The 24,412-nt window shown below is 46.2% G+C and overlaps 1 protein-coding gene across 6 annotated transcripts in view; it reads left to right on the top strand.

Annotated features, from left to right (window-relative positions):
- FZD3 (frizzled class receptor 3) overlaps positions 1-22,584 on the top strand; it is a 52,236-nt gene extending 29,652 nt beyond the window's left edge. For all 6 annotated transcript variants that reach the window (XM_032683672.1, XM_032683667.1, XM_032683668.1 and 3 more), the window contains 3 exons: positions 14,835-14,983; positions 17,055-17,288; positions 18,299-22,584. In XM_032683672.1, coding sequence (XP_032539563.1) covers positions 14,835-14,983; positions 17,055-17,288; positions 18,299-18,512 — 597 coding nt within the window. In that variant the 3' untranslated portion in view covers positions 18,513-22,584. The remainder of the gene's footprint in view (positions 1-14,834; positions 14,984-17,054; positions 17,289-18,298) is intronic.
- The last annotated feature ends 1,828 nt before the right edge of the window (positions 22,585-24,412 follow it).

Here is a 24,412-nt window from a genome sequence, read left to right as displayed (position 1 = left end):
AAAGAGGAAAAAAGGGGCTGCTTGGCTTTCTCTTGGTTGATTTCAAACGAACACCCACCATACGCAAATCTAAAATTCCTGTAAGAACCTACAAAACCAAGAGGGTTTTTTTTGCTCCCTCAAAATATTGAACAAAAAACTGCTTTAAGCTGCACAGCTGAGGGCTGAAATCCTGGCCGGTGGAATAACAAAATCCTGTAGGAAAGTGCTCCTCCAATCCCCAGCAAACCGTTGGATAATGGCTCAGCAGGAGTCAAAAGAACAATAATGGTTTCATTCACATCAAATTGGGTTGAAGGACCCAGGGACCCCGGGGAGCATTAGACGGGTTTTTTTCTTTTAACCCATCCATTTAGGTGTTTTTTGTTTTTTTCCCCCCTCAGACTAAACGTGCTTCCCTAATTAAACAATCCACAGTTATAATTGAAACAGATTTCCAAAGCTGGGGGGAAGAGTGGGGGGGAAATAATTTTGTCCTTAGATCATGCCAGTGAAATACATTGTTAAATTGGGGGGAAATCTGGAGCTTTGTGGGGCGTATCCCTCGCTTCCTGAATAAGGTCATATTTTTATCAGAAATTCACGTTATTTAACTCAACTCCAAATCTCTGAGTGCCTTTCCTGAGGCCAGACTATCCTAAATTGCGAGCTGGAGTTGGCTCCACGTGGATTTTAGGGGTTCATGTGCAAAGCTTGCCCAGGGTTGTGGTGGTTGGGCCCTTTTTTTTTCCCCCAACACCAGCGAATCCAAGGTTAAAAATCGCCGAGTGTTGCTTCGTCTTTGCCACCAGAGATGATGGCACAGTAATTTATTCTGGAAAATTGCTGATGGTGGGGGAGTGAGGGGGTTGGAATATGCAGCTGCTCCAGCCCTGCCTCCCTCGTGCGTGACTGCTCCGTGTGGGAAAGACCACGGGGTTAATCCTGTGCTGGATTCTCCTGGATGCTCCGGAGCCGGAGCTGGTATTCCAATGAAAACTTGTGTTTCTTCAGCTTCCTAAAAGGATAAATAATCCCAAAAAGGAGTGAACGACCAGATGCCTGTGTGCCTCCACCTTGGTTTATGGCTACCTGGATGTTTCCAGGTAGCCTGGAAACACATTTTTCCGGTTATTTTGCAGATCTGGGAAGTGTCCGTTGCTTTCCATGTGAAATAAAATCTGTTTTTCCACAAAGACAGGGAATCAATATCCCAGTATTCCAGCTCTTTGAGGAGTAAGTGGAGGGCCAAAAGGAACTCATGGTACCTTACCTTGCCCTTGGTGTCCTCCACACTCCCAAGTTTCTGGGAGAGAACAGGAAAGAGGGGAAGAGTTTGTAGGAGCTGTAGCAGCTCCGTGACCACATCCCAGTCCTCAGTTTTCTAAAGATTATCCTTTTCCACCCCTTGCCATGGGCAGGGACAACTTCCCACTATCCCAGATTGCTCCAAGCCCCGTCCAGCCTGGCCTTGGACACTTCCAGGGATCCAGGGGCAGCCACAGCTTCTCTGGGAATTCCAGCCCAGCCCCTCCCCACCCTCCCAGCCAAGAATTCCTTCCTAATCTCCCATCTCTCCCTGCCCTCTGGCACTGGGAAGCCATTCCCTGTGTCCTGTCCCTCCATCCCTTGTCCAAAGTCCCTCTCCATCTTTCTTGTGGTCTCCCTTCAGAAATGAAAGGAGGAAAAAAAAAAAAAGCAGGGAAGTGGACACAATCCAATCATAAAATAATCACATTTAGTCATCTCTTGTTTCAAAATCCATGTTTGCTGCTCCTCCTCCTAATTGTGTTTGGGGAAATAATTCCACATGTTCCTATGGCTGTTCAGTGTGGTAGCAGGATCATCCCAGGACCGTGTCCAGCCAGGTTTTGAATTCCTGTTGCCATAAAAGCTGTAATTCCCTTTCCATCAGCCATCTGACCTTGGGAGTAAAGTGAAAAGTTGAGTAAATTGGAAAGGCAAAGTTTGTTTGGCTGCTGTTCCACGTCCATGCCCTACAGGAACCAAGGTGGTTTATTCCTCACAGGGAGAGTGTCAGAATTTTATTCCTCTTGGAAATTATAAAGGCAACCAAACTGGGCCATGGTGACCTGCCCCAGTCTGTGAAAATAGGTCTCAAAACTGGGATGGATTTGGCTAAAAAGTGAAATAGGAGCTCACAAAAGCCTGTCCCCAGAGCTGGTTGTAAAGTACATTTCTCTTATGAAAAGTAGGAGATGAAATGGTCCAAAAAAAAATCAGATTTCCTGCAAAGTCAAGTAAGTTCTGAGTTAAGATTAATTTCTCTCAAATCCAAATGTAAATGGACTCTTCCCAGTTTCCATGAATGCTCGAGGGCCAGGCTGGCACTGGGTTGATGGGAGAGATTCCCAATTTAGATACTGAAGAGAGAAAAAAAAAAAAGAAGAAGAAAAATAAACTATTTCAAAGGCTTTTGCTGCCCTAATGGGAGTCCTTGAGGAGTGGAATTAATTATCTTTGCTTGGGATCTGATATCCATCACTTCCCTGCTTCTGGACTAAAAGGCCTCAAGAGCAAAGGTGGTGCCCCTGCTTGTGTTTTCCATGTTATTTAGAGGAATGGAAGTAGATGTGGATTTACTGTTGATGGGGAAGACCTGACAAATTCAAACTCTGATTTTCATATCAGAAATCCTCTTTTATTTCCCATTAGGAGCTCGAGTTTGTGCTGGGTGCTGAATATCCATCGTTTATTCCATGTCAGGTGCCTCCACTATCCGAGGTTGCTCCAAGCCCCATCCAACACGGCCTTGGACACTTCCAGGGACGGGGCATGATTTGTACTTAATTAATTATCTGTTTTAAGAGGTCACATTTGCTGTTGTTTGGTATTTTTAGTTTAGGATTTTTGCCACAAAGTTCTGGGGACGTTTTTTGGGGGGAAGGGGCAGGAGAGAAGTGGATTTTTTGCAATCAGTCCCCTTCAAAAATCAGAATAAAGCCTCAACACCTTTTAAACTCACTTTGTAGATCCTGAGCAGCCTTGGTGTGAATCTTTCTAATCATTCCAGAAAGAAAATTCGGGAAGAGGCTTTTTTGCTGATTTTTCAGAAAAAGTCATAAATAAGCACTGGAATTTGGGAATCTCATGGACAGATAGTTTTGCTTTGCTAAGAGTTTTATAAACACTGGAATTTGGGAATCCCATGGACAGATAGTTTTGCTTTGCTAAGGGTTTTATAAACATGCTCCAGCTACTGCTGGAGAAGACTTTTTCCTGCAGGAACAATGAGCACAACCCAACTCCTTTTCAAAAGTAATTTTAGCTGAGTTCTTTGAAGCAGCTATTGAGCTTATCTCGAAATCTCCTCTATTTTCCTTCTGATCTTTGCTTTAAAAAGATTAAACCTGCCTTGGTGGTTGTAAGAACTTAATTATTCAGGTGATGTAATAGTGAATATCGTTTTTATCAGCAGCAAAAATAGACAATCCAGCCCATTAGTTTTTTTCCCTTCTCTGGGGTTTCATTCCAAGTCGAGGCTCCGGTCTTGCCCGTGTGGGGGGAAGTTTTAAAGGGTTTGTTTGTTTTTTTTTGCTGGAGATGGGAGTTCTTGGCCACTCCCTCCTGGTGGTGGCTGCTGTGGGTGGAGAAGAGGATGGATTGTGGTTGCCTGGGATATCAAGGAATGTTTTGTTCGTGGCACCTCTCGTCTGTGAGCGCAGAGAGACGGACCCGGGGCAGGCACAGAGGAGAGCAAAGTACCCACTTGCCAATATACTGCTGATAATATTAAAACATAACACAGTGGGGGTTATTTTAAACGTTGGAGAAAGGGATTTTAATATCAGGATTGGGCTCTTGTCACCTGCTGATGATTTTGTCTCCCGTTTTCACAGATTTGATCTCATAATGGTCAATTTTCAAGATCATTTTGGATGTGGCCTCCCTGCCCACGGCTCTGAGCAACCTGGGATAGTGGAAGGTGTGTCCCCTGCCCATGGCATGGGGTTGGAATGAGATGGTCTTCAAGGTTCCTTCCAACCCAAACCATTCTGTGTCCCAAAATTAACTCCATTGCCATAAAAATCTCTTCATTTCGGGCTGTTTTGGCTCACTAGCAGCTCTTACGTTGCCTTTCTTTTTTAAGTCCTTTTCAAAGGCTTCCCACGTAACAGGAACATTTCCAAGTGTTTCATTCCTCCTTGGCATGGCTTTATCCTTCACTCTGCTGAGAGTCACATCTCCTGGTGCTTATTTGAAATAAAATGGGGCCAAAACAAAAGACACACCAAGACAAGCTGCTCAAAGTTCTGGCTCAGCTGAGTCTCTTCATTTCTCCTCCATCTCCCCCAAAAAAGAGAATAAAAACAACAAAAAACCACTTCATTTATGTTCAATTTCTATTTTTACTTTTATATATTCCATTTATTTTTTTAAATTTTTTTTTTAATGTTCAGTTTATTTTTTTTTCCCACAAAAATTCCAAACAGGCGTTTGAATTTAGTCCAGAAATGTTAAATTTTGGGATGGCCAGGTCAACTTGCTGCCTTTTCCTCGTGGTTGTGCCCAGGGTGACGTGTTGGGCTTTACTTTCACGCCCAAGTGCTTTGGAGCAATCCCACTCAGGGACTGAAGCAGAGAAGGGACAGGGCTGACAAACACCTCACTGAAAACAGCTCAAGGAATAATTGTTGACATGTAGAATCCTTGGTTTTGTGGGGCTGGTCAGGTTGGGATGGAGTTTCTCCATTTTTATGTGGCATTTTCCTTTTTTCCTCCCTGTTTTTTCAATTTTTTTTTTATTTTTCCCCCCATTTTTTCAAATTTTTTTTTTTTTCCCTGTTTTTTCAATTTTTTAATTTTTTTCCATTTTTTCCCATTTTTTCCCCATTTTTTTCATTTTTTTTTTCGTTTTCTCCACTAATCAGGGATGTTGCCACACTCTTTTTTAAATCCAACATGTCTCAGCTGTTTGGCCATCTGTGGGTCTCCCAAAACGTTGTGGGGGAGTGACTGGGCTGGGTGGAGAAAAGAGGCTTTGTTAGGGAGTGTCTCAGCACCATCCCTGTGTGGCAGAGAATATATTTAGGAGTGTCTATAAATCGAGATTCCTCCTCCCCCTTCTTTTTCATGATTGTTTAGAATTCCTGGTGGAAGAGGTAATGGATTTGCTTAAATCTGCCCTGAGGAGGTGCTTCTTGTTGGGTGTAATTATTCCATCCTAAAGGAAAAAAAAAACCAAAACCCAAAGGTTGAGATAAACCCAGATTTTCTTAATCAGAAGAGATGGAGCAAATCTGAATTAAGAGCTGGGCTTCCTTCAAAAACAACTGTAACATCAGCTCAGAGCAACATAATTATTAATCAGTGTTGCTCTGCTTCCTAGCAATGATTCAGGTGATTTCTGCTGATTTAGATGGTTAGAGAAAAGAATATATTCAAGGAAAATAATACATTAAAGTGAATTTCTCAGAATTCTCCTTGTCAGCTTTAGCTGAGTCTCCTCCTCACGCATCCAGGGATAAATCCCACACAGGATGTGGTGTGTTTCCCTTATCTCCCCTTGGCAACCTCCAGTGCATTAGCAGGGAGTGAAAGCAATCATTCCATGCAATCATTTCATCACCTGACTCATTCCTGGCCGGGTTTTAATTGGATTGTCTGAGCCAGAGCCAGGGGGAAATGGCGATTTCCCAACCCTCGGACAGGTTGATTTGGGCCCAACACGACTCCTCAAGGTCAGCCCTTCCTTTCCTTTCCTTTGCCAAAGGAGGTCAGATCCTGCTATTTTTGAGTCCTCATCCTCCTGCCATTCTCTTTTTAATAACCTTTCTGGAACAACCTCGAATTCTGGTTATTGAGGAACCTTTTTTTTTCCCCCGCTGACTCTTTAATTGTGATTAAAACAGCACCAAAAGCTGAGTGAGGAGCTCAGATTCCTCTGCTTTCGCTCTTGACTCCCAGAGCTCGATGCTGACAGGAAACCCAAACCTAAAAACAGATTCATCTCGTCATTTTAATAAATTAAAGGGAATTTCTTGTGACTTACATTTGGAAATTGGGAGTGGCAATGCATGATCCTGGGATTCAGGGTCGCTTTGGGATGCTGGGCAGTCACATCAAATAGTGGGAGACCAGCTGGCAAAGAGAAAGTTGGAATGTTGACTGCAGGTCTCTGAACCTCCGTATATTCCAAATATTCCGCATCCAGGTGAGTTTTAGTTGGCTCTCTGTGCCATGGATGCCTTGCCCTGTCAGCACAGAAACACCAGGTACGAGAAATTCGGGATATACTGCACTGCTGTGCATTTATTCCCAGTGATTCCAGAGTATCATCATTATTTCCAAGTGATTCCAGAGTATCATCATTATTTCCAAATAATTTTGGAGGCTTAAGCCCTGGGAGGGTCCTTAGTTTGGAGTGTCTGGGATCAGGACTGAGCAGCTCTGACACTCACACGAACCAAATATGATATATTTTTTTACTTGTGTTTTGTTTATTTTTATCTTTTTAGTAGAGTTTTTGAAGGCATTAATGCTGAACAGCGTTAAAATTATCTGTTATGCTCCAAAAAAACCCACTAAGACCAGGTTCTCTCCCTCTTTTTCACCACGGGAGGGTCAAAGTCTGAACACAGGACTGAGGAGCAGGACAATGATAAACTGATGAGCATCAAAACTGATAAGAATTATCAAAACTGATGAGCTGTGTCATCTCCCAGGATGTAGAAAATTTCCAGATCAGGGGTATGCTTTGATCATGTGTTTAAATTTTGGGAATTCTCCTTCTAAAACTGCATTATTTTATAGGTTTAACAGCCCTATTTTAATGTATGGAAATACCTCAATCTCTCCTCCTGAAACAGCTCTTTCAGGGGGAACTAAGAGGATTTTAAAGTAGAAATAAGGCATTAATAACCCTTGTTATTATATTTGAGTGTATTAATAATACGGTATTACACTGTAAAATTTTCTCAATTGATGGAATAACCCTGGCAGCAAATTATTTTTCAAAGACTCAGTAAAACTGATTTTTAAAAAATCAACTAACAGAAATTATTATTAATGTCACTCCATGCACCCCATAACTTGAAAAAAAAAGTTCTGTAGCCTAATGAACATAATATTTCTGCCTGTGGAGAATAAGAAATATTTTATAAATGCCACCTTTGCTAAAATAACCTTTTTGTTTCCACCCTAAGTTCTGTACTTTTGCTTTGAGGAATGGTTTGGCCTTCATTTGCATCTTTATAAAACTACCCTGATGTTTTTCTTATGGCTTTTTCTCCAGTGATTTCACAGGTTTTTTTTTATTGCCAAGTGCCTTCATCCGAGTTGTGGGAGTTCCTTAGTGGGGATATATTCCTAAATTCTCTCTTGCAAGAATGGAATTAATTTCAGGAAAGAACATCTACTTACTCCCAAGCATATTAAGGCTGCAAAGATTTTAGTCTAATTAAGTTTTTAGCACCGGGGTTGACAGAAATCAGATTTGCTGGTTCATTAGGGGCGTGGGGTTTTTTTCCCTGACTTATTGCTTGATTCCCAATGAAGTGCTAATGCCTGAAGAAAAAAAAAATCCTGTTTTTTTCTGAATGGCAACAGGGAACTTCCAACCTCTTCTGGCCGTGGGACAAATCTGCCAAATGCAAGCCCTCAGTACCCCAAATCTGGCAGATTCACCGATAATAATTGGTCAGGAATTGGACCTGATACCTCAGACAGCTCATCCAACATTAATTCATTATTAAGTGATCCACAGGGAGGAATATATTCGAGGATTGTGATGTGATTCCTTAAATCCAGTGAGAAGAGGGAAGGGAAGCAGTGCTGGGGTGAACAACTGTGTGGAGGGTGTTTGCTGTTTTGGGGACACCCCACTTCACCTTGCCCCTGTCCACGGGAAAAGGAAGGAGGGTCCAGGTATTCCATGGATTCTACACCGAGCTGGATTTGCTTTGCCCATTTTTAGACTCGTGGGCCCAGTTCCTCACTGGCAAAGCCAGAAGGGAGGTGCTTGGGAATTCCCAACCCTGGCTGGCACTTAAAGGAACGAGTGGCTGAGGCTGGAATGCTGCCCCTGCTCCAGGACAAAGCCACGAACCCCCCAGAAATCCCGGTGGCTCTGTGGGGATCCGGCTTTCCCTGATAAACGGGGTGTTCTCCCAGCAGGAGCTGCAGAACCACCTGTCCCAAGGTTGCCCAGAGACACCTGTGAGAGACAGAGCTGTGTCCTTGTGCCTTCCCATCCCGGGAATGCCGGAGCTTCCCGGTGACAGTGACGAATGCAGGGCCTGGAGGGCAGGACTTGGAGTTATTAAAACTACAGGACCTTTTTACTTGTCCTCTGGGATCCCTTTTCAAGCAGGAGATGGATGAGGGAATGCTGCATTCACCTTGTGTTGGCCGTTATCCAGGCTGTTTTCCCAGTAAATTATGAGATTCCGCTGCGTTCCCTCCGACTCCTGGTGAAACTGGTGCAGTCCTTCCCTGAATTCATTCTGCTCCCATATATTTCTTTCCCATAACAAGCCAGAGGAACTCAAGAGAAAATCTCCTGAAATGTAATTAAATGTGGCTTTTAACCGTGCTGTGGAGGCAGTTTTTGGAAGGGTTGTATGTTTTTAGGCACTTACACAGATAAAATTCCTGGAAAAAAAAATATATATTTTCGGTGAGTTTGGCATGGAAAGAGGGATCTGCAGTGCCTGGGCTGACACAGGTCCTGGAGTGAATGAGTTTCCTCTGGAATGACCTGTTTCCCATTCAGGTGGTAATTTTATGAGCTTTTATTACAGTTTATTTATTTATTTTTGGGTTGGGTTAGGTTTGAAATCGTTACCGGCCCAAGTCTTGCATAGTGGCCAGAATGGTACCAATGGTACCAACGTTAAAACAAGCAAGATTTTAATAATAATTTATTTTACAGAGACAAACCCTACTACATTTTACTGGGAAAGAAACTATATATAATAGATATGTATTTTTAATATAATTATATATTATATTACATAATTATATATATTATATATATTATATTTATATATTGTGTTATATGTTATATTATATATTATAATATATATAATATGTATTATAATATATAGTATATAAATATATATAATTATATATGTAATACATATATATTTATATGTAATTATATATTATATATTTTATATATTATAGTATATAATATATGTAATTCTGTATTTAATATAATATCTTGTAATTATATAAATAAATACATATATATAAAATATATATTTTATATATAATTATATATGGATATAATTCTAAGTCTCAGAGCAGTGACAGTGATGGAAATGGCTCTGAAAGCGAGACCCTTAGGTCAGATTCCCTTTGGTCTTTCTCCTACTTTTCCCATTTCCATCCAAAGGATGGGTTAATTTGAATTTCATTGCTTTCCACCCGTGGGGAAATATCAAATGCTCGGCATTATCACAGCCCTGGTGCCCCAGAGGAGGGGGACAGGTGGTGTGTTTGGCCCTTCACTCCACATCCACAGCGAGCTCATTAATTTGTGGATTCGCGCATTTTCCTGGGAAGAGGCCTCCGGTCTCTGTCCCTAAAAAGCAGCTGTGATTGATCATCAGGGGCAGGAGGGGAAAATCCTTGGGAATTAGTCATATAAGCATTTAAATGAACGCTGCTCCTACGGAGAAGTGTTGTTTTTCCCGGGAGGAATGTGGAAATGGATGTTTTTAACCTCCTTCCTGAGCACCTGCCACCGTGTGTTCCGTGAGGGAAGCGGCGCCTCCAAAGCCGTTGGAGTCTTGGATTCTCCAAGGGAAACACGGTTCTGTTGGATGCTCTGTACCAGCCCAGCAGATGGGAGGGGGGAAAAAATGGGGTTACAGAAATCCCGCTGTCACATCTGGGATCTTGGTCCCTGCCAGGACCGAGCAGGATGTGGAGCCCTCAACCCCAACCTGCTCCTGTGTTTCCTGCTTGGTTTTTGGCATTAGTTGGATGTCTCTGAGGGCCTGGAGCTGCATATTGAGGAGGAATTCTGGGCTGTGAGGGTGGGGAGGCCCTGGCACAGGTTGCCCCGAGAAGCTGTGGCTGCCCCTGGATCCCTGGAAGTGTCCAAGGCCAGGTTGGACAGGGCTTGGAGCAACCTGGGATAGGGGAAGGTATCCCTGCCCATGGCAGGGGTTGGAACTGGATGGTCTATAAGGTCCCTTCCCACCCAAACCACTCTAGGATTCTGTGATTCCATGAAGCTGGGATTCTCAGTTTCCCATCAGACAAATCCCGTGGGATGAAGCTCCAGGGAATTAAAGGAAAACACTGAGCTCCAGGGAGAGCTTGGAGCCCCTTCCAGAGCCTAAAGGGGCTCCAGGAGAGCTGGAGAGGGACTTGGGATAAGGGCTGGAGGGACAGGACACAGGGAATGGCTTCCCAGTGCCAGAGGGCAGGGAGAGATGGGAGATTGGGAAGGAATTCCTGGCTGGGAGGGTGGGGAAGGGCTGGTCTGGAATTCCCAGAGAAGCTGTGGCTGCCCCTGGATCCCTGTGAGTGTCCAAGGCCGGGTTGGATGTGGCTTGGAGCAACCTGGGCTAGTGGAAGGTGTCCCTGCCCATGGCTGGGGATGGATTAGATATCTCTGAAGTCCCTTCCAACCCAAGCCATTTCTATATTATATATCTATATTATATACCTATATTATATATCTATATTACATTCCTATATTATATTTCTATACTATATTTCTATATTATATTTCTATATGACATTGCAACATTATATTCCCTGCCAGTGGGGCTTTACTATAAATGAAGACCCAAAGCAGATCACTGGAAAATGTTTTGCATTTTGAGGGATGTGTGGAGTTTGGACATTCCAGGTGAATTCATGATTCCGTGTATTGTAATTTTATCTAACCCTGTCCAAGCCTGCAACAACTTCACTGTTTTAAAGTTGTATTTTTGACTCTTCCTAAATAGCTGGGCAGTAAAGAAGTGCAAATCTCCTTTAAATTTTTGCTTGGAATTATTTATGGCACCCAGAGTGAATATATTGAGCCAGAAGTGTTGATATCAAGTGATTTACTGCGATATCTCCGTGGAAGTAATACAGTGAGCAACTGGGAGCTTTAGTGCTGGAACTGGTGGTTTATTCTTAATGCAAAAATCAAATTAAATTCCCTTCAGGGCAGTAGTTCTGCCAGGGGAGACTTGGCCCTGTGGACAAGCGTTATATATGTAAATTTAAAAACATACCTGAACATCACCTTCATTAAGAAATGATGAATTTCACCACTTATTCCACTTAATGCCACATAGTGAAATAATGAGGTTAATTTTTGAGAGCTTCTTTTTTGTCGGGTAATTTTTTTAATTGGGCAGTTGTTCATTTTTTTTATTTTATTTTTTTTTTCCGAGTGGACTCTCACAGGTTGGTGACAAAACCACCCAGAAAACCCTCAGACTTGTCCTGGTTAAATGGTGGCAAGCGGAGGAAGATCCATTTGACCCTTTGACAGGGTCAAATGCCCCTTTGGTTTTCCTGGGGCAGAGGTGGATGGGGAACACTGAGAAAATCTTCTAATAATGCTCATTAATTTCCACGCTTTTATTTCCCATCTGCAATGGTGACAATATTAAAAAATGTGCAATAATGCAAAGTATTAAACCAATTATCCTTGTATTTTCACTGGTCTGTGTAGAAGCAGTGCTGCCCCTCAGCATTAAATGATTGGAATATTCACAGGGTGTGAATATTCCTGGAAAATCCTCTTGGCACAGGGACTACACCGAATTCAGATTTTCAGTTTGGGGGGAAAAAATGGTCCTTGATATTGTTCTAGGAGGTTGTGTCTGTGTTTTTATGTTAAAACACAGAGGATCAGAGGGAAGCTCTGACTCTCACTGACACATCTTTCGTGAACCGATAACGCTCAGCCTTAAAAGATGCCCCACAGTTCTTGTTGGAAGCTATTCCAAAATCCTGCTCCCATGAGAATGGTGTTTCCTCATGGCTGCTGCAGCCCTATTTCTTTCCTATTGCTCAGCTTAAATTGTTTTTTTCCCCCCACATTTCAGTGTTTAGCTGTTTCACGTTATGTAGCCATTGTACTTTTCGTGCTTTCTTGTCCTTAAAGGGCCAGAGAGCATCACCTGAACATCCCCTTCTTCTTCCAGGAGGGTCTGGCTGTTCCCTGCCCTCCTGCCAGCCCTGCTTGACATCCCTCTGAATTCCCAGAGGGAATTCCAGAGCATTCCAGCCTCACTTTTACCTCAAAGAGCAATGTTTCCCAGCTCAAAACGTCATGTTAGAGGTTTTCTGACCAGCCCTCCCTCTGCTGTGATGAAAAGTAGGGAAAGATCTTCCTGTACCCTAAATCAGTGGGTGTTTGAGATCATAGAATCATGGAATGGTTTGGGTTGGAAGGAATCTTAAAGCTCAGCCTGTCCCAACACCCTACCACGGGCAGGGAGACCTCCCACTATCCCAGGTTGCTCCAAGCCAACTTGACCTTGGACACTTCCAGGAATCCAGGGGCAGCCACAGCTTCTCTGGGAATTCCATCCCAGCCCCTCACCACCCTCACAGGGAAGAATTCCTTCCCAATATTGCAGCTGTCCCTGCCCTCTGGCAGTGGGAGGCCATTCCCTGTGTCCTGTCCCTCCATCCCTTGTCCAAAATCCCATGTAAATAGTTTCTCTCTCCATGTTTCCTGGAGGCCCCTTCAGGTCCTGGAAGGCCGCAGTCAGGTCACCCCAGCACCTTCTCTTCTCCAAGCTGAACAATCCCAGCTCCCTCAGCCTTTATCCCAGCTCTCCCAGCCTTTGTTGGAATTCCATGGTCACAGTGACAGTGTCACACAGGTGCTTTTAGAGGGCTTAATTCCACCAGCATAAATTTGTTCCTTTCCTCTGCGGCTTGGTGGTGTCTTTGAGGCTTAAACCCCAAGTTCTCCATCCTTGAAGGTTCAGGTTTTGAGCCGAGTTACAGATTCAAGAAGGCCCCTGGATGCCTGTTTGTTTTACAGCTGCCCTACAGACCTTCCCAGAAGGAATATCTTTGTGTCTTCCTGTCATGGTTTGAGATAGCCCAAAAATCCAATTCCCTAGCTCCATCCCCCTCCCACATCTCAACCCAATGTGAGATGGGTTTTTCCAGACAAAACACAACCAGACTCAGAATGGGGGAAAGGGAATATATTACAATGACTATACAAATAAATACTACAATACATTATATACAACCTTAGCTATCTCTACTATGACATAAGTATTTACAATGGATCAGATCTCTTCTCCCCTCCAAATAAAAGTCCAGGAGGGAAAGAAGGACAGATCCTTTCCAGTCTCTCAGGGCAGCAGCTTCTTCTAAGGCAGCAGGCTCTCTCATGCATGCAGCTGTTGCTGGATCTCTGCCAGCACTCACGAGGGAGGTATCCAAACTCTCTCTCGGCCCCGTCGCCAACCAACCGAGGGGTCTTTCGTGGTCTTCGTAACCCCAGACAAAGGTCGCTTCACCACGTCATATCACGAAGCACAGGGGGTCTTCGTGACGGTCTGGTATCTCCAGGAGATTCAAGCTCCTTGCAGGGCCTCTGTGCCCTGTCTCAGGCTGCGAGCTTCTTTGTAGCTTGCAGCAAGGGAGGGCCCTCAAGGCCAACCTCCCACACTCCGTCCTGGCTGAGCTCTCAGGACGACTGAGCTTCTCAGCTCCTCTCTCTCTCTCTCCGCTGCTGCATGTACTTCAGGGCTCCTCTCAAAATAGGAGTCCATCTATTCCTCCTTCTCGGAGGTCTCAAAGGAGTTTTGGGGGGCCTGGTATCAGTTCTTACCCTCAGAACTCTGTAGAACTCTGCTGCTGACTCTCTTTTCCTCGGCTCTCCTTCCAGGAGTTCTTTCTCTGGTGCTGCATGTCTCTGTTGCTCCATCTTATCTCTTCTGGCTCTCTGCCACCGTTTCTCTGGTCAGTGCCAGCGGCTGCTTTCTCTGACCACTGCCCACGGCCACTGCCCATAATGGAGAAAACATCTCCCGGCATAACTACAGGCGCCTAGCCCAGCATTATGCTGTTCCAGGTCCCCAGAGGCCCCCCGCTGGGGCTGGGGGCCAAAGCCCCCCTGTGGGGCTCAGAGCCCCTTCCTCACATGGCTCACAACATGGCTACTTCTTCTTCTAACCACAAAAAAACAACTCTTCTCTTCCGTTTGGTTGTGGTATGTTTACATTTTTGCAGGAGCGCTCATTGGACAGAATTTCAAAACTTCCAGGGGTTTCCACCCCTTGGGGGCTACCACTTTCTTAGCCTCTGGGGAAAACAAAGTCCAAACCACTACACTTCCCCACGTTTTTTCCAAACAAACCCTTTGTACATCAAAACGTTGGCAAAAATAGGCCTCGTGAGCATTTTCGAGTTGATCTCCCCAAAGAAAGAGGGTTTTGCTGGGTTGATAAGAATCAGGCAGATGTATCCCACTGGTACCTCCAATTCCCAAGGGAGGGAAACAGGGTGGAACCAACCACTGAAGGCCAAAGAATAAAGGATCAGAGTTGAGCATCCACTGGGATTTTTCCCAGCAGCACCCGCAGCACCTGGTCCTATATAGGTTAATCCTGTCAAAGAGACGAGTCTTTATGATTTGTAGGCTAGAAAATATTTCACAGTTATTCAGGGCACAGACAAAAGGACCAGAAATACAAATAAAAGGCCAAGACCTCACAGCAGTTGAGCCTTTTGTTTGAGGCAGGACCGGGCTCCGTCATGGTCCGGGGAGCCCCGGGACAAAGGAGCCCTGGTCGTGTTTGCTTTGGCTCCGGGCAGGGGGAGTTGGTTTAAATGAGTTTATAAATGGAGGAGTGAACTAGGATGGGTTGGAGAATCCTCTTTTTTTTCTCCTTTCCTCTCCCCAGGTGCCTCAGATGAGCCGCCCGGATTTGATCCTGTTCCTCATGAAGTATCTCATGGCCTTGGTGGTCGGGATTCCCTCCGTGTTCTGGGTTGGGAGCAAGAAGACCTGCTTTGAGTGGGCCAGTTTCTTCCACGGGCGCAGGAAAAAAGAGTGAGTGTGGGAATCTGTGGGATAAACTGGCAAATCACCTCTGCCCTCATAGTCCTGGAAGAGTATTTTGGTTGTTTTTGTGGTGGAGGCACGACAGGACACGAAAACAATCCACGTTTCCGCTTCATACATAAAGCAGATGCTTATTTCTAAATAAAAAATAACTCATTGATTTTGAAGTTCACTTGTTCCTTTAATTTTGTGTATATAGAGATAACAAATATGTTATCTTCTAATATTTATACATTAGGGGTTTTTTTAATCTTCCTCAGTCATAGTGTGTTGTGATCAGGGTAGACTTTTGGTTCTTAGAGTTTTTTGGTCTTCACCATTAAATAAAAATTTCTGTGCATTAGAATGTAACTGCACCTGCCCATTATTTAAAACACATATTTATCTACATATATATTCATACATATATATGTAGATAATATGAATGCATATTTATATGTGTGTGTATATAACATATAACATATTTATACATCTATATGTAAATACATATACATAATTTATATATAACATATATATGTTATATGTGTTATATGTGTTATATGTTATATGTATTTTATATATTATATATAAAATATGCATATATTATCTACATATACATGTATGTTATATGTTATATATATGTTATATATGTGTTTTATATATAACATATATATGTAGATAATATATACGTATTTTTATATATATATACCATATAACATATATATACTTATATATATATGTTAACTATACCACAAGGTACTTGAAAATACTTGAAAAAAGAGACAGTTTTGTTAGAAACTTCTCACTAACCAAAGGGGAGTGAGGAAGGACAAAACAAGCAACAGGTCAAAAAACCCCTGAAATTCCTTATTTTTCCCATAATTTGGTCCCAGAATCAAATCTACATTCCTCTGTCTTCCAAATATTTTTTAGCAAGAATTAGTTTTCAGGTGAACACCACAACTACTCTGCCACTCACAGAAAGAGGTGGAACTGAAAGGTTTTATTTATAAATGTGTTTTTCTAGTCAACTGGATCAGACCTTTAAGTTGAACACAAGTGCTTTTCACCGTGGTCGCAGTTAAAAGAATCTGTCTCTGCTTTTAATTTCCATTATGCATTAGTGCTGAAGTGCAGTTTGCTAAAGTGACAATTAGAATGTCTTGGAGCTTCTGTGAGGATGAAATTAATTTAAGACCAAGGTGTGGCATAAATTTAGAGACAATCTGGGCGGTTTGGTAGTAGCCATGAGGAGCTATTTTCATAACAAATATCGTGTTTTAAATAGATGTTTTAAAATAGACCCAGGAAGAGAGAAGCGTTTAAGTGAGTCCTCCGTGACTTTTTGCCCGTCCTTGGCAGGATGGAGCCAGATTCCTTCATTTTCCTTTGAGCAGGAAGAGACAAACCTCCCTCCTCCGGGAGCCTGGCACCCTCTGGGAGCAAGAAAATGGGGAGGAGGAGCTGGCCAGGCACGGGAAAGGGAACATGAAAGAACAGCACAGAGAGTGGGAGGGGGGGAGCAAAAGGCCTCCACAAGGAAGAGATTGAATCCCAAAAAGGGATGTTGGGGATGTGCTGCAGCTCCTTTCATCACACCCCGGTGGAGCAGCCAAGTGTGTGAGTGGCAACCCTGGGGCTGAGGCCGCAGGGCAGCGCTTGGGTATTATTTTATATGTTGTGTTTCGCCAGGTGCCCTCCTCCTGAAGGTTCTAATCCAGACTTTAGATGGTCTTTTGAGTGAGGAGGTGGCTTTCTGTGTTCCCTGAGAGCCAGTTCCCAAGCCTGCCGGGTCGCAGCGCTATCCCAAGGATTTCTCCTGTAACAACATCCGCAAACCAACCCCGCAAACACTGTGATCGTTCCCATGTCCAGGCTGGAGGGTCAGGCCCGGGGATTAGGAAGGATTCAAGAACATGGACTTTGCTAAAATACCCAGCTACAGAGATGCTTCAAAATGAGGCAATTAGGGACACAACAATGCAAACAGAGAGTCTGATTTGCCGAGCTGTGTTTTGTTTGTAAAGCAGTCCCACCGCCGCAATTAGTGTTAATTGTTCCAACTGCTTGTCTTGCTCAGAGTTGTAAACGAGAGTCGCCAAGTGCTGCAGGAGCCAGACTTCGCCCAGTCTCTCCTGAGGGATCCCAACACCCCCATCATCCGAAAGTCCAGGGGCACTTCCACGCAGGGCACCTCGACCCACGCCTCCTCCACCCAGCTGGCCATGCTGGACGACCAGAGGAGCAAGGCAGGGAGCGTCCACAGCAAAGTGAGCAGCTACCACGGCAGCCTGCACCGCTCGCGGGACGGACGGTACGTGTGTCCCGAAAAACCGTGGAGTCATGGAACGGCCTGGGTGGGAAGGGACCTGATAGCTCACCCAGTCGCAACCCTCTGCCATGGCTAACCTGGCTTTGGACACTTCCAGGGATGGGGCAGCTACAGCTGCTCTGGGAATTCCATCCCAGCCCCTCACCACTCTCACAGACAAGAATTTCTTCCCAATCTCCCATCCATCCCTGCCCTCTGGCAGTGGGAAACCATTCCCTGTGTCCTGTCCCTCCAGCCCTTGTCCCAAGTCCCTCTCCAGCTCTCCTGGAGCCCCTTTAGGCACTGGAAGGGGCTCCAGGGGCTCCCTAGATCCTTCCCTTCTCCAGGTGAACACCCGCAGCTCTCCCAGCCTGGATCCAGAGCCTGAGATTCTGGGAGTCCACAACCTCTCTGGGAAAATGGTGTAGAAGATTGGACAGGCCCCTGCCTGTGTGGCCACCATAGTGCTAAAACTGGATGTTCTTCTGTTGCATCTCCTCTCCCTGTTAGTGTCTGGATTGGAGAGAGGGAAAATATGATGGTATTTTCAGAGTCCCTGCAGGTCTCCGTGAGTTACGCGGAATGGCCATGTCCAGTGCTGGTTTTCCTGCACATGGAAAAACAGACCTGTCCCGACATCAGCTCAGTAATTTTGTGGCTGCTTTTGTCTGTGTGCAAATCGATTTTGTGTCTCTAAATAGCCCTGGCCCTGCTGAAGCAAAGGGGAGCACAAGTTGCCCCCTCTGACTTGAGGTGCGGTTAAGGTTTATAACACGATTTATCGTCGAATGTTTTACTCCCCTAATTACCGATAGGCTGGAGTAAGAACCGAGTAAGAACCGTTGTGAAAGGAGCTGAAACGCTTTGCCTGGGGCTGTGTGAGCCTCATGACTGAGCTAAGCAGGGGAAGGACTTTCCTCCCAAGAGCGGAGGGTTGGTGAGATCTCTTTAGGTTGTGCCCTGAGCGAGGCGGTAACGAGGGCAATAATTGTCCCGTGTTTTCCCTGACTCAGGTACACTCCCTGCAGCTACAGAGGCGTGGAGGAACGACTACCTCACGGCAGCATGTCCCGACTGACCGACCACTCCAGGCACAGCAGCTCCCACCGGCTGAACGAGCAGTCACGGCACAGCAGCATCAGGGACCTCAGCAGCAACCCACTGACACACATCACGCACGGCACCAGCATGAACCGCGTCATCGAGGAGGATGGCACCAGTGCCTGAGCCGGGAGGAGCGCTCCTGGAGCGTGGAGTGGTTGCACAGCTCGTGGTCCCTTCCTCAGTATTATCATCCTCTCGTCAGGTGCTGAATTTGGGCTGAATCGGGAAGCCAAAAGCGGCGTCGCGGCCGGCGCTGTCGTGGAGCTCCAGTGCTCAGCTGTCCCGAATTCTTGAGTAAAAAGCCGGTTGTCTCCTTTGAACCTCTCTGTAGGTGATTATTTATTCCATGGCTGGTCCTCATCAGACACCACTGCTGTTTGTGGAGAACAGTCTCCCTTTTCCTCCCTCTCTCCCTCCGCGTGTCGGGAGGTTCCGCTCCCAAAACCCGCTGCCGGGGTCGTGCTGAGGGTTTTTCTGGTGAGACTTGCAAACTCCTGGTTGCTGAAGGAATTCCTCAGCACACCTCTTTGACACAATTCCTGCTTGTCTCCATCGTGTACATCAGGAGGAGACACATCAAATGCTGCCCGAGGGACACCTGTGCGAGCCGGGATGGTCACACTGGAAACACAACGGAGAAGGAAATCCCACTGAGGATCCCCAGCTCTTCCCAGAGCTGCTCAGGCTCAGCCACTGGGACGGGGTGGGAGGGTGGGGGGAAAGAGACACAGGCAGGAAAGAGCAATTTTTTTATAACTTGTATTGTCCTCGCTTTTTTACAAAAAGACTGTTTAAATTTTCTACTCGTTTACAGTTTCTGTAGGAAGAGAACGGCTTTTCAAACCAGTTATCGAGATGATATTCAGCCACTTATTTTTTAGAGTCCTGTACAGAAGCTGAGGTTGCCTGTTCCTGATCTATTTAAAAAAAAAAAAATTATAATAGGAAAGCTGAATTTTTCCCCCAGCCAGGAATGTAGAGCCCATTCCCTACAACCAGAGCAAGGCCTGTTTCCGAGCCCCAGCTCCTGGGTGAGGAAAGGCTGAGGCCAAAAGGACCGGAGGAGTTTATTCAGGGATGATTCGCCTGCCTTGAGATGTCACGGCTGGTTTGGGGGGGAGGGAATTCTCTGTGCTGAGCAAGAATTTAGAAAATGAGTGGGAGAAATCCAGGCAGGAGCTGCCCACAGACGGGGAAAGAGCAGGATGTGGCAGCCAGAATTGCCGTCTTGAGGAGGAGGAGATGGGATCCATTGTAAATTTTTGGCTCCTTCCCAGTCGGGGATTTTGCATTATGGATCAACCTCTGCTGTAGGGTGTTTTCTTCTCATTCAGATTCACAGTGGAGAATTCTCAGTTTGGGCTTTTTTAATGTGGAAACACTCTGTTGGGATGCACTGGAGGCAGAAGTTGGAGGCACATCGTGGATCTTCCGGAGCATCTGCTGTCGGGATTCATTCAGCGTGAGGAGACACTGATCCCATGTAAACCTACCTCAGTAATTACTACAGACCATTGCTGGGAGATGAATCCTTATTTTTGCATTGTCCTTACTACGTAATTCCCTTTCCGAGGCACGCTGGAGAAGCCTTTGGAGACAGTTTGTGTGGCACAGCCTCGAGGGCAGGGGCGGGGCAGCAGCTCCCGGGGCTGCTCCACAATTACTCCTGTTAATTGTCGCTGATGACACAACAGCAAAGCCGGGGGATCAAGGGCTGCCTCGGGAGGCACCGAGTCTTAGAGATATATTTATCCTAAATTGAGATACATTTATCCTAAATTTTCCTTCTTGCTTCTTGCTCCAAAGGAGAGGCACAGAGGGAACCCGGCATGGAATCACAGTCCAGGGAGGGAGTTCTGCACCCGCTCCCCCCGGGGCAGAGCAGACTCTGCTGTGCCTGTTTGCTCAGCAAACAGCCCCGGGGGCCATTCCCAGGGATAACGGGCTGTCCACAGGGATAACTGCCCAGATCCCTACAGCGTGGAAAATCCCGAAACCAGCAAAACTACAACTCCCTGGAAGCCTCAGAGGTGAAACCTTTGTTATTTTCAGGTTCAGCTCCTACTAAATAATCTGCTGCTTCAAAGGGATGATTCATTCAGGAATCTGGATCTGCAGAAGGAGCCAGGAAGCTGAGTTTTCCTAAGCACTGGACCCGGACTAAATAAGCTCAAGTGTTTACATTGATCTTCTTGGCTCAATTTCCAGTACCTTTATATATATATATATATAAATTTTAGCAATGCTTTGACTTGTTTAGAGTCAGGGAGGGGAACAGTGATGGTGGTTTGAAACAAATCCTGCTGAAAATATTAATTTGGGAGGTTCAGTCCCCCTATTGCCTCCAGATAGTAATATCTCAGCCATTCCTTGCTCATGGATCCTGTAAAGGACAGATTCCTGTCACCCCAGAGAGGTGATTAAACCTAAAATTAGAGTTCTGGTTGGAATTTTTGCCTCCCTGCTCCCTTTCTTTTGTCTTCAACACCTGAGCTCTGGGCAGAGCAGTCCTCCTGGGATTTTGAAGCCCATCCCCGATGTCAGATTGTCCCAGCCCTGGTGCAGTTCCACAGCCAAGGCACTTCAGCTCCCAAACCATCCTGCCCAGGGGCTCTGACCCATATCCCAGTTGGAATGTGGCCCAGCCACCTCCTCTGGCAGGGGCACCAGGCACGTTTTTGGGGTGCTTTCCTAACTTTGGCACATCCTGCTCACCAGGAAGAGCTCCAGCCTGGGCACCGGATTTCTGGGATTGGTGCCAAGCTTTAAATTCCCCTGGAGCTTAAACCCCTGCTTTAATAAGCCCCTGCCCAGGAGGACAGTTGTGCAGTCACTGGAACACTCCAGGTGCTTTGGGCTTTGGCTGCCTGGATGTTCCTGCAGCTGAACACACGTTCCTCGGGGGGGTCCAGCACTGCTTTATCTCTTCCCAGCAGAAACAGGACACCAAAAACTGGGCCCCTTCTCCTGGGAAACAGGCAGAGAAGCTGCCCAGCTTCTCCAGCTCATTCCAACAGCAGGTTAATGTATTCCCCCTCCTACACACACGAGGTGACCTGAGCCCCAAAACTCTGCTCTGCAAGATCGCGACAGCGAAGCTTCCCACAAAACGCACGGCTTCTCATTCCCAGTATTCCCAAGGAGCTGCATCTCCTGGTTTGTGAACCCAATTGCTGCTGACAACAGATTCCCCAGAGCCTGTGATGTTCCTTCTTTCCTAACCCCTTCGTAGCTCTTGTTGTTCACTGCAATATCCCAAATCGGAGCTGCGGTCGCGTTGCATGGAAAAGGAGCAGCCGCCCTTCCCTTGGATCTGTGCCACTCATCCTTTTTTAGAGCACAATCAATCCAACAGCAGCAAAAAGCCACGTTCAGGTGTAAATGTGTTTGTCTGCTCTCAATGCCTTCCCTTTTCCTAGACCCAAATTTTGCTCTGGAAGCGTTGGATACCGGCTGTACTGGGGGTTGGGGGTGAGCATGGGGCAAAAATCCAGCTGCAGCAAAATCCAGCACTGCTCCCAATTTGTTCCAGCAAGGAGGGGAGGGAAAACCCCTCATAAAGGGCTTGAGGAAAAGAGCCAGGAGAGCTGAGTTAATGCCCACCCTTCCAAGGGAACTGAATCCACAGCCCAGTTCCAGGGGGATGAGGATCCCAAAACAGCACTGGGGAGCGAGCAACCCCGCTGTGCCATGAAAATGGGGCACAGAGCAGAGTAACCCTGCATGGGAGACATCCCAAGGTCCATCTCAAACAGCAGAATGTCCAGCTGAATGTGAAATTTCCCTCCTCTCCCCGTGTGCTCCTTTCCTACCCGGATCGGGGTTTATTTCCACCCGAGGTGGGGCATTTTCCGCAGTTCCTGCCTGTCAAGAGCAGCCGTGGGGGCCGTGCATGGGGGCACTCGGTGCATGTAATGCTTTGCCTGGGCACTCTTGTGTCCCTGCTGTACCATCATCCACCTGGATGGGAGGGGAAGGAGCTCCCGTGTCTGTGAGTCCCACACAGGGTGGGAACATGGGGGCCAGTCCTGACCCGACCTGCGCTCGGCTCTGGGTAGGCTCGTTTACAGTAGTCCAGTGTCGGTTTTGTAAAGTTTAATTTTCTTAGCACTTTAACTGTGAGTGTACAAACTGTAGTAGGTGTACATTTTCGTTTTAGACCTTTGGAAGTTTTTAATAAAACGTTTGAAACGCCCCGGTCTCTCTCTGTCGACAGGTTTTCGACCCCCCCCCTTTAAAATCCCGGTTCAGCGGCAGCTGAGTTGAAAGATTAAATAATTGAGGATCAGGTTTGACTCTGGTCAGCAGAGCCCTGAATCTGAAGAAAGGCTTTCTAGGCTTAATCTTCCCCCAGCATCTGTACTCATGGACGCCGGGCACCCTTCCAGCAAACACAAGATTTTGGGCTCTGGCTTGTTCCACCCTTTTATGAGAACAGACCACTCCAACCGCCGGCATTCCGTGAGCAGAGACAAGCGAAGGGCAAACAGGTTTGGGAGCAGCGATTCCAGGGGTGTTTGGGGTTTTTTTTTTTAATTGCCAAATCAAACCTGAGAACTGGCTGATGAGTGATTTACTTTAAATAGCTGTCTGGCGTTTGGGCGGGGACGTGGTGGTTTCATGTGCTGAGCCTGGCAAGGCTGGTGATAAAATAACTCACTAATCACAGCTGGGGCTGGTTTAGCACTGGGAGCTGGTTTGGGCCTCGTTAAGATCAATAGTTCAGGGATGAAACTTTAGGAGATGAACAGCTTGGAGATGAAACTTCAGGTTTTAAAGCCTGAAGTCCTGCCAGGGCCACGTGGAGGTGTGAAATCAGCTCCTCCTCAGCAGAGCAGCTCCATCTGGAAAAATCAGCCTTCCCCGGGAATGCTGCAGCTGCAGCACCCAAAGAGTCCTTGGAGCAGGGGTAGGAAAAGCCTTTCTAGGGAAAACCAAGGTGGGGCTGTGGCTGCTGAGTGCTGGGGACTCATGGAGCTGCTGGGGACACTCATCCTGCTGTAGGGACCTGCACCTTGGCAAGGAGGGCAGGAGGGACAATATCCCTTCTCCTCCATCTCTTCTGGATTTAAACCCTGGCTGTTGTGGGTTGTGAGCAGCTGACTCCAAAGTCGAGCAGCCAAAGATATGATCCAGCTTAGCCTCTTGGAGCACCAAGGAGGATTCTCCCTGCAGCTAAAACCATCAGGGGTGAGGAATGGGAGCTCATGGCATTTATCTCCTCACTTTCTGGGCTGCTTTAGCAGGTCCCAAAGGGGTTAATGCAGGAGTTGAGGAGATTGGAGTCACCTGGAGCTTGTTTAGGCCTCTCAAAGATGGTTTCATGACCTGCAGGTGAGGAAGGTGGGAGAAGCATGGGATAGGAGCAGTGGGGAGAGGGATGTGGTCAGAGCAGAGGCTGAGGGCAGGGCAGATCAGACCCTCAGGCTGGGATTAAGGCTGGTGTATTTTAGTTACTATCACCTTCCTGATGTACCTTAACACCCTGTTTGCTGTTTTGGGTCCAGCTCTGCCTCTTAGCCCTGCCAGCTCGTGCCCTTGTTTGGGGTTTCTTCTTCAGTTGGAAGGGAGAAAAGCATCTGGCCATGCCCAAACCCCACAAACAAAATCATAGAATCACAGAATCATGGAGTGGTTTGGGTGGGAAGGGACCTTAAAGATCATCTCATTCCTATCCCCCTGCCATGGGCAGGGACACCTTCCACCATCCCAAGCTGCTCAGAGCTCCATCCAGCCTGGCCTTGGACACTTCCAGGGATGGGGCAGCCACAGCTTCTCTGGGCAACCTGTGCCAGGGCCTCCCCACCCTCACAGGGAAGGGTTTTTTCTTAATATCTAATCTAAACCTACTCCAAGAAATCCTTTGTAACAAAAGGCTGAAACAAAATAGGTGGCAATGGGAGGATCTTTTTAAAAAGTCATTTTCTGTAGGTGTTACCTCCCCTTGTGCAGAGGGACACAACCACCGACCCCTGAACGTGACCATCTGCTGGGATCCACGTCTCCAACACCCTCTGCTACCG

Source organism: Chiroxiphia lanceolata, chromosome 3, assembly GCF_009829145.1.
Source record: "Chiroxiphia lanceolata isolate bChiLan1 chromosome 3, bChiLan1.pri, whole genome shotgun sequence".
In the NCBI taxonomy this organism is placed as follows: domain Eukaryota; kingdom Metazoa; phylum Chordata; class Aves; order Passeriformes; family Pipridae; genus Chiroxiphia; species Chiroxiphia lanceolata.
Note: the sequence above shows the minus strand (reverse complement) of the source record. Positions and strands in the feature narration are given on the sequence as shown.